The following is a 9883-nucleotide window of genomic DNA, read 5'->3' on the forward strand; positions in this document are numbered from 1 at the left end:
TAAAGATCCTGAAAAGTCGCACTCTCTGAAATATAAATATTTCTGTTACCTATTTTTTGAGGGAAAAGTACATGTACTTTTTTTTTTTTACATCAAAAGTACAATGAGGTTCAATGAAGCCACATCAAACCATAACACAAATTATAGTACCACTAAGTGATAGTTATTTTCATACAGCAGCCATGGAATCTGAACAACTTGCTTGTTGCAGCATTCCTCTCTGGTCTTGTTCCAAACATAAACGTCTACAGGGAGTTGCAGCCTCTTCTAATTAGCCGTCACATCAGCGTTTCTTGGTCCTTCTGGTGGTGCTTGTTGGTTTGGCCTCAGGAGCTGTTTTCTTTAGAGGAGCTGGGAGTTTTTCTGGTGGTGGAGAAGGTGGCGGTGTTTTCTTTTTTTCTGCAGCACAAACAGAGAGAGAGCTGTACTTCCTCTACACTTAAACACTGCCTGTTACTGCTTCTCCTCCTCAATTAAAAGCCATTAAAACTGTGTTGTTTACCTTCAATACTTTTGGGCTCCAGACTGGGCCGACCCTGCAGTTGTCTTTCCAGGTCCTGAATCTTCTCCAGAGCTGCCTGCAGGGCCTCCTCGGCCTTCAGGGCTCGCTGTTCAGAGCTCTGGACCCGCAGCTCAGAATCACTGTCAAACACACGGAGAGGAATCAAGATGTCCTTTGCACTTCATCAACAAAAGGAACTTAGCTGATGCATGGACTTTCAACAAAGTTATTTCCACAACGACTGATCGTGACTTAACTTGCCAGAACAAAATAGATTTATTATTGTATTGACCTTCTGACAGGATCTTAATTAATCTGCAAAGTTGTGGTAATTGCTTCCCATTTCTTATTCTTAACAAAAAAAAGAAATGAAACTAAAAAAGAGATAAAAGAGTGTTCAAATCAGTACATGGAAAATAAATTTGAGAAACTGTTATTTTCACTGTCGTTCTTTTTTGGAGCAGTCGTGGAAAAAGAAATAAAACAATGACAGAAGAACATAAAAATAACATGAGTTAAAAAAACATGAAAATAAAATATCTTTATTTATAGACCAAAAGCTGCTGTAGATATTATCACATAGTATTGGTAATATTCCAAAAATACAAGTGTCCTATAGAACTAGTGAACTTACTGCAGTTCCTGTTGCAGTAATCCTACTGTGGTCAGATCGCTAAAAGCTTTCTGAGCTTTATCTGTTGCTGGACACACAACCAGTTCATCAATCTGACACACACACACACACACACACACACACACACACACAGACAGACGGACGGTCAGAGAGACAGACATGTTTTCAGGTCAATACAAAGAAAAACATGCTAATAATTATGTGTGTGTTTTACTTGTCTCACCTCTCTCAGGTGGACAATGTTCTCCCCCAGCTTTCTTTGTGTTATGTTTCCATCATAGCCAATCAGCTTCACCACTGGTGTTTCACAAACCGTTAGCTCCCCCTGCAGGACAAAAACAATACCAAGTTTCTTTTCAGATCTGGTTTATTTTTTGATCAGTTTTTGGTTTTGCACAATGTGCAGACAACGAACTAATCAAAGTGCACTTAGATGCTTTAATACCTCACAAACGTCTTGTTGTATTTTATGTTCGTCAGTGGTGCTCTGTGAACACAAGAGGACCACCATCATCATCATCATCATCATCATCATCATCATCCTCATTATCATAATCAGCATAATTATCCAAAATAAAATATATAACTGACTTCTCTTGGTTCCACCTCAGTCTCATCTTTGACCTCTGTGACCTCACTGTATGTTGTATGCTCTGCTGAAACCTCTTTGTTTCTCTGTAAAAACACACACACACACACACACACACACACACACACACACACACACACACACACACACACACACACACACACACACACACACACACACACACACACACACACACACACACACACACACACACACACACCACACACATCATGAGAATCAGTAAAGCAACGGTGGCTCACTAAGTTGTGTTCTCTTTGATCATTTATCGATATCATACTTTCATGCTGGTTGTATTTGAGTTGAATCCTCACCACAGTCTCCCCGCTGTCTGCTGGAGAAGCTGACACATCACTCCTGGAAGAAGTGGCAGATTGCTTCACAGGCAGCTCCACCTGACCACCCTTCACCCCCGAGAGCAGGATGACACAGGTCTGCACCCAATCAACGCATTCTCTCTGAGAACATACACATGACCAAACACATGCACCACATTATGTAGGTTTGCAGGGCTGAGCATGCTTTGTTCTTCAGTATGGCTCCCCCTGGTGGAATGTTCTTGATCAGACCGTTGTTTACCTGCAGCTTTCTACACCAGTTATTCATCTCATTTTCATCCTCAGCTTGATGTGGAAAAGTCTTCTCCTCCAGAATCAACTTGTAAAAGCTGAAGTCAAAACATAAACATTTTCAATCTTAAAGTCACTAAACATATTTCAACATTTTTTTCTTTGTTTTGTTAGCTCGTATCTTTATTCTGATTCAGTTTAATGTTTGTATCAGACAACAACATTTGTTTATTTGACTACAAACTAATTGTTAGTTACTCTGGTTAGCAGGGTAGCAGGTAACAACTTCTGGTACCTGGAGATGTATTTGGAAAAATAGTCCAGTTTCTGGGTCAGGAACTTGGCATCCTCATCCAGTGTCTGCGGTGAGATGTTTGTAATGTATTGGTGTTGCTGTTCATGGACCTGATCCTGGTCCTGGTCCTGGTCCTCTCTATGGTCAGGTACCATGAGGAGCAACAGATCCAACATCCAGCGGGTCTGAGCCATGTGAAGAGAACTGACCTGGTCGGGAAGAAACAATGAAAAACAAGACAATCTTTTGATATTAAAATTATGAAAATAAAATTCTAAAATATTTAAAGTGTCAGTTTCCCCACATTTTTGTCACTTATATGAGTTGCTGAAACCCAAATTATTTATAACATCATAATAATTCATGAGGCTGATATGTTTGTTCCACTTGATGTGAGACATTTTAAGTTGCATGCAAACCTCACTTGACAGTTTGACTGAACCTGGTTGGTACTTACCTCCTCACTGAGTCCCTGGTTCTCACCATCGGTGAAGTTAGACAGGCTGTTTATAAACTCCTTCACTTTTTCCAACAGTTCTTCTGTCTCTTTACTATTTGAACAAGCAAACACAACAGAACATTTTAGAGCGATGACAAAGAGCTACCAGGGAATATTTAAAGTTCAGTTTCTCATAAATAAAACTGTAAAAACAATGAATATAATGTGTTCAGAAAGGCTTAGAGACTTGGATTGTCTAGAGAAACTAAAAAACTCAAACTAAATACCAACTGTCTTGAACTGAGGAACATTCAATATCATAGAGGTTAACATTTACAAAATGCTGATAAACGAGGCATCAGTCTTCAAATGAAATCCATTGTTTAACCAGTTATTTTGACATGATTAAAGAATACTGTAAAAATGAAACCTTTGGGAGATATAATAACTTGCTCTGCCACTGAAGGAACAACGTACTATATATTGGGCTCATCTTGGACACTTTCGTTCCCTTTTCCTTCTCTCGTCTCGTTCTTCAAGGCTTCCTCAGCCAAACTCTGCCAAATGCACAGTGCCTGCTCGAGCTTCAGCCAATCGGAGACAGACATCGTCTCTGGCTGGCGAATGGCTGCGTCAAGCTTGGAAACCCAAGAATCCATATCCCCGAGCAGTGACATGATCTTTCCATGGACGCCTGAAACAGAAACACCGGTCCGTATCTCGAGGATTATCTGCTACAATGAGACCCTTTAAAACATTCACATCAGAGAATGTGTTGGCTCTCACCAGTTTCTCCACTGGCTTGTGTGTCCAGTCTTTTAAGGAGCTCAGGCAGGACCCTGACCAGCTCACTTAGGGCCTCCTCACCTACAGGAGGTGCACCGTCAGGAGAGGAGTGTCTCCTGAGCAGCTGAGCGCTCATGTTCAGCCATCTTTCCTGGACACAGCCGAGCTCGCCCAGTGTCTGCTGGCAGCAAAACAGCTCCTCACCTTGGTATCGCTCACACTGTTGGGCCAAGATCTGAAGAGAAACAGAAGACAGAGGCAGACTTCAGAAGAAACGTGGCTGTTGACTGAACATTTTGAATGAACCCAAAATACTAATATAGCAGATCCACTAGATATTTGGAATAAAATCTAAAGAAATCTAAATGAGAGAGAAATACTGGTCAGAAGAATGTTTCAACATCAAGTGTTTAATGCTCTGCTACCGTGAAAAGAAATCTACATAGCACATTCAATCATTTTTTATGCCTGAGGTTTTAAAACAGATGACAGCGAGAAATAACAAGTGACACATATAAGACAGATGAGATGGAAAAGAGGTGAAATACAGCAAACAGGTGACGGCATAGATAACATGGATCTGATGTGACAAGTGATAATAACTTCGAGAGATGAGGCTGATGCTGACAGAGGAAAGTGATGATATGATGTGATTGGATCAAAAACAAGACCATGAAAAGAGATTGAACACATGATGACAGTGAGATCATAAATCAGAAAGATGTTAGAAATAAGAGACTTCACGTCACAATGATAAAAGTGAGAAACATCAGGTTGATAAAATCACATAATGACCACACACACACACAAAGTAAATGTGTTGTCTTACAGTTGACCACTGCTTCAAATCAACGTGAATCTTTTCCAGTGTAACGTTCTCATATTTGGGGTCAGGACACCTTGAAACACAGAAAAGACATTATTGGCAGATTTCACACACAGTAAATTATTCTCAGGGACTTTGCCTAATTATACTGGGCACTGAGTGAAGTGCCAATAGAAATTCTATGTCAGGTGGTTACAGCTTTTGAAAATTATATTAAAGTTTTATTTTACTGATGGCACTAGGTAATGATAGAAGATTAAATAAACTTCTCATCCTACTGGTTCTGTGCTGTGCAGAAGGAGATCCACTTGGTGATGTCTTGCTGGATGGCATTCATCCCTTCAAACTGAGCGTGCTCACTCTTCTTCATCTGGGACACGAAAGCCATCAGCTGCATCTTCCAGTTGTCAGAAAGCTCCGTGATGATATTCATGTCTTCTGTGTCCTACAGCAGGGGGACCACTGTCATAGTCAGGGTGTAACTGAACCACCAGGAATACTTACAACAAGTAAAGTGTGGAGTGTAGTGTTTTTACAGAGAAGGTAAAGGAGGAGGAACTGCATTACCTTTGAAGTGAGGTAAAGGATGCAGTGCTCTGCTGTTTTAAACCAGCTCTGCTCGTGGACATGCAGCCGACGAACCAGCTCCAGCTTCTTCACACTGATCACCTGACAATCACAGAAACGCTTACTTCACATGTTTGGATCAACTTTAAGTAATATTGATTCTACTAAGGGTGAGCATGGTGATACAGTGGTTAGCGCTGTCACCTCATAGCAGCATGATACTTTCTGTGTGGAGTTTGCATGTTCTCCCTGTGTCTGCGTTTTCTCTGGGGTTGATTGGTTGACACATTATCAACCAACAACAAAGTTGAGCATGTGAAATATTATTGATAAATGTGGTAGGACTCGCTGTGTCATGCCATCTGTAGCCATTATTCCTCCAGATTCAGTTATTTAGACCATCATCTCACGCTGCCACCACACAACAGAAGGTTCGTCCTGCTGTAAGATCGTGGCTCACACACCTTGAGGGCGAAGCGGAAGGTGAGCTGACTCCACGAGTCTCTCTCCTCAGTCGTCTGAAGCATCTGAGCCTCGAGGCGACCTCTCTGCAGCTCATACAGCTCGTGGTAACCCTGGACCACACTGAGAAGAGCACAGGAACCATTACAGAGGGAACACTCTGTCACATTCTGTTCTTTTGCTCTGCATTGTTACTGAATTCCTGCAACACTTAGGTTTCAGCTCATAGGAAAAGGTTTATAGAAATTAGCAGGTAGTTGAATCTAAACATATTTTTTTTAATAATTAATAATTAAGCATAAAGTAACCCTTATTGTGTAAACTACATTTATTATAAGATACATTTATAATTGTGACCAGATAAAAAATGTGCATTACGTTTAAGATGGTTCATTTATTAATGTAAAAACTTCATAAAAATGTGAATGAACTCAGATCAAGTTCAGTCCAAGTGATATTATCCAGTTTGGAGGTAGGTCTGGTTATGTGAGTGTAACGAGGATCTGACCCTGAGTTGGTGTGCGACTGATCAAGTTCCTCAGCGAGCTGCCTGTGGGTGAACTCCACCTGCTGGGAAACAGAGGCATCGTGGTCTCTGATCTTGAACAGTTCCCTGTGAAGAACACATAAACACACATTTTCTCAGATATGAGCACAATCATTTCCATATTCACACCTCGTAATTTGTGCTTTTATTTTCATTCCTTGCATTCATTCTTTTCCTCTTGAAATAGAATCACACCAACGTATTCCAGTATAATTATGTGATTTCATCCATCGTGACCCCGCTGCCAGCCCCCGACCTACGTACGTGCTGAGTTGCTGGATGGATGTCTTGATGTGGTGGATCTCTTCAGTGAGCCGGCGGTCCAGAGCCCGCTGTGCCACTGCCTCAGTGTGCAGGGCCTTCAGGCAGCGGGGCATTCGCTCCAGCAGGGACTGGTAGCGCTGTCTGGATAAACAAACACAAGGGCTTCTGAGAAAAAGGCTTCCTGGGTCATTGCTGGAAAAAGAGTTCCTGAAAATGCTAGATTTTTCCAAAAGTTTTGATAAAAATGTTTCAGAATCAACTTGAGGTACCAAAAGGATAATCCGGTTTATATTCATTTTATATGAGACTGTTTTATTTGATATCTGTTCTTGTTTACATCGATATTTGGTCGTAAAGCTCATTAAACTCCGCCAACAAGTGCCGAGGTTAAGTTAGGTGCTATCCCAATGTTGCTGGCTGCTCACCTGAGCTTGGCAAGCAGCTGTCCCCTCTCAGCACAGCCCACGCTGACCTGCCGGATCACTTCATGGAAAACAATGTTGTAGATGTTCTGCTCAACCTGCACCAGCTCCAGCAGACTCTCCATCTGTAAGACATTCCATTGCAATGTTATAATATATACTACTACACTAAATGTTATACATCTAAATATGTTGTGGTCGGAAATGTTTGTTCTTGTTTAGTTGTTCTGACGAGGTGTTGGTGTTTGATTTGAGTCGGTGCTTCAAGCAGAGGCACACAGCAGCCCGAGCACACCTCCTCCTCTGTCTGCCTACCTGCGAGAGCTGCGTCAGCTGCTCACTCTGCTGATCCACTCCAGCCTTCTCCAGCATGTCGTCCATCATCCTCATCAGCTGGACCACTTCTAATCTGCCGCTGGGCCTCCTGGACACACACAACATACACACCGATCTGTAACGCTTCTCAATTCACTTTCCCTTAACGACATTCATCCCTTATCTTACCATCGAGTTTCTTCCAATTATTAGGCTGTTTTAATTCAGACAGCAAAATCCCCTGGTAAAGACTATTCAACAAAGGTTTATCTATTAATTAGATACGTTCATATTTTAAAACTCACAGTGATGGAAAGACCCGGAGCTTGTGTTCGTCATCCTGCAGCTGAACTGTGAATGCACTGAGCAAGAGATACAACATGAGAGCTGATAAACCAGATTTTGATTTGACAATGATAGGATGAGTGTACAGACTTAACAAAGTGGGTGAATATAAGGAAGCAGACTCACTCCTCGTAGAACTCGAGGCCTCGCAGCCCCTTGTTTTTCACAATGTGATATTCCTCTGGTATCAGACTGTCTGAGATACTCAAGTTCTGAAAGACAAAGTGGCTGCAATTATCACCTCATACTTTATACTAGTGTGGATGCATAGAATGGGACTCAAGTTGAACTCTATACTGTTGTGTGCGAATTACAGCAATAAAAACCACTGTGAACCTGATCTCAAAGTAGTGAGATCGTTTAAATCTGTTTATGTCTTCCTATCTGGTTCATTTTGTTATGTTGTAAAGTTCTGCTTTTGATTTTCCGATAAAAAACAATTCATAGAGTAAGAATAAAATAAATGTAATATTAAGCTTACTTGTGTGTCACCAGTGCTGTTCCTGTCGGTCAGGGGTGGGAGGGGTGTCGTCTTCCTCTGGGTTACCATGGCATCACACAGGAACGAAATATCTCTGTATTCACACCATTCAAAACAAACATGCACATACATTCAGTTTCCTTAGTTCATCTGTGGATCACAGATGTTTTTTAAGACTTTTCATGTGGCCCTCATTCTATATTTGTTATTGAATTAGCCGATTAAAAAGAAACCTACAATAAGTTTGGCTTTACTCGATGTTCAGTTTATAAAATACAAAATCTAAATTTAACCTGTTTTGTATTAACTCTGTCCTGTATTAGAGTCGAGAGTAAACATGCAGAAATGTGTAATTTGTGACTTTCAGTTCAAATTAAATCTGTGGAGAATCTTTGTTCATGTTGCTGCATGTGTCTCGCTGGTCCAGCAGACCTGCCTGCTCCGGTCAGGGACGTTGGCTGCTCCAGAAAGTGTCTGTATTTCTTGCGTCCGAGCGGGTGATGCCAGACTGCATCCGGCCGTCTGATTCCACAGCCCTTTGAAACACAAGGTCATCTTTAGGAACGCTGGTGTGGGATAGCCCTCTCATATACAGTAGGCTTGAATGTACCTTGCAGTGGCGATGGTGTGCAGTGTGGCCCAGTGTGCTCCTGGTGCAGACAGTGGAGGTGAGGCTGACCAGCAGCTCATCTGGGACCAGCTGGTTGTTGAATGAAGGAAGCTGCATGTTCCTGCTCTCTACCGGAGCCCGGAAATTCAGTTCTGCTGCTGACAAAAAATGAATAATAAGACTGTGACCTGTAGGAGGGGATGGTTCCTCTCCCACTGTTTGAGATTTCCATATAATAACTGTTATTTCTTGCATTATGCATCAGGAACAAGGAGATTTGACACTTGTAACCTGAATGGAAGATTTTGTATGTTTTGTATTTAATGTTTTTGTTATACTTAGGTATATGTGTGATGTTCATATTAGAACTCACTGGTTCCTACCACACCTTTTTATCATTTAATTTCAGTATTTTGTATTTATATGTTGCCTGAAATGAACTAAACAGAACTAAACACTTCAGACTTCTGATACTTGTTTGGTTTGTCAGACAATGAACTAAACAAAAGAAAATATCACATTAAGGCATTTTTTTAAGTTTAATTTGTCTTGGCCTTTTGTCTTCTATTTTCATTTCCAACATCTTTTATATTCAACTTCCACCTGCATTGATTAACACAGATAATCAAGATGAGGACTTTTAATTTGGAAATGAATGACAGGTAGAGAGAGAGAGAGAGAGAGAGAGAGAGAGAGAGACAGTCAGTCAGACAGACAGACAGACAGATAGACAGACAGACAGACAGATAGATAGATAGATAGATAGATAGATAGATAGATAGATAGATAGATAGATAGATAGAGAGACATGCAGACAGACAGACAGAGAGACAGTCAGTCAGACAGACAGACTGGTCATCCACCTGTTAGCTTCATGCTAACCTCCCCTCCCTGACAGTCACTTCACCTCTGGTGTCCAGAACCGGCTCCGGCCTCGATGAGCTCGGCGCTGAAGCGGCTCTGATGGACGCAGACATCGGGTTCTGACGGAGGAGAAGTGACTCGAGGCTCCAGCGACACTTTTATCAAACTGTGATCAAGTCATTCGAGGGATTCGATGATTTTATTTAGAAGAAACTTCCCCCAAAGTCCAGACAGCGCCTGATCCCCCGCGGCCTCCACTTCCTGGTCCAGTTGCTATGGAAACTACTCTGTGTGTTGACTAAGTTGTACTGTTTAGTTTTAAAAAAGGATTTTAAATAGATTTAAATA

General features: G+C 41.5%; 1 protein-coding gene across 2 annotated transcripts; it reads right to left on the reverse strand.

Moving 5' to 3' along the window:
• Nucleotides 1-89: 89 nt before the first annotated feature.
• Nucleotides 90-9801, reverse strand: axdnd1 (axonemal dynein light chain domain containing 1). Of its 2 annotated transcripts, none has more exons than XM_034583495.1 (26): nt 9579-9801; nt 8672-8829; nt 8494-8597; nt 8062-8155; nt 7707-7792; nt 7541-7597; nt 7236-7344; nt 6924-7045; nt 6499-6639; nt 6196-6300; nt 5690-5810; nt 5226-5327; nt 4937-5103; nt 4662-4731; nt 3833-4067; nt 3524-3740; nt 3065-3158; nt 2608-2816; nt 2323-2410; nt 2058-2201; nt 1728-1811; nt 1582-1623; nt 1360-1461; nt 1137-1246; nt 503-642; nt 90-399 (listed from the first exon to the last, which is right to left on the reverse strand). In XM_034583495.1, the coding sequence occupies exons 1-26, from the start codon at nt 9646-9648 to the stop codon at nt 284-286; spliced, it is 3087 nt and encodes a 1028-aa protein (XP_034439386.1). In that variant the 5' UTR covers nt 9649-9801; the 3' UTR covers nt 90-283. The 2 variants fall into 2 exon arrangements, with proteins under 2 accessions (XP_034439386.1, XP_034439387.1); XM_034583496.1 differs by having other exon boundaries at nt 1137-1228; nt 1728-1809; nt 2056-2201.
• Nucleotides 9802-9883: the final 82 nt, after the last annotated feature.

The sequence above is a fragment of the Hippoglossus hippoglossus genome, chromosome 4 (assembly GCF_009819705.1).
Source record: "Hippoglossus hippoglossus isolate fHipHip1 chromosome 4, fHipHip1.pri, whole genome shotgun sequence".
In the NCBI taxonomy this organism is placed as follows: Eukaryota; Metazoa; Chordata; class Actinopteri; order Pleuronectiformes; family Pleuronectidae; genus Hippoglossus; species Hippoglossus hippoglossus.

Coding starts and splice junctions, on each gene's coding strand:
- axdnd1 (XM_034583495.1), bottom strand. CDS start 9,648: ATGTCTGCGTCCATCAGAGCCGCTTCAGCGCCGAGCTCATCGAGGCCG. Junction 7,345..7,540: donor CTCCGGGTCTTTCCATCACT/GTGAGTTTTAAA, acceptor GTGTGTGTCCAG/GAGGCCCAGCGGCAGATTAG. Junction 5,811..6,195: donor CAGTCGCACACCAACTCAGG/GTCAGATCCTCG, acceptor TGCTCTTCTCAG/TGTGGTCCAGGGTTACCACG.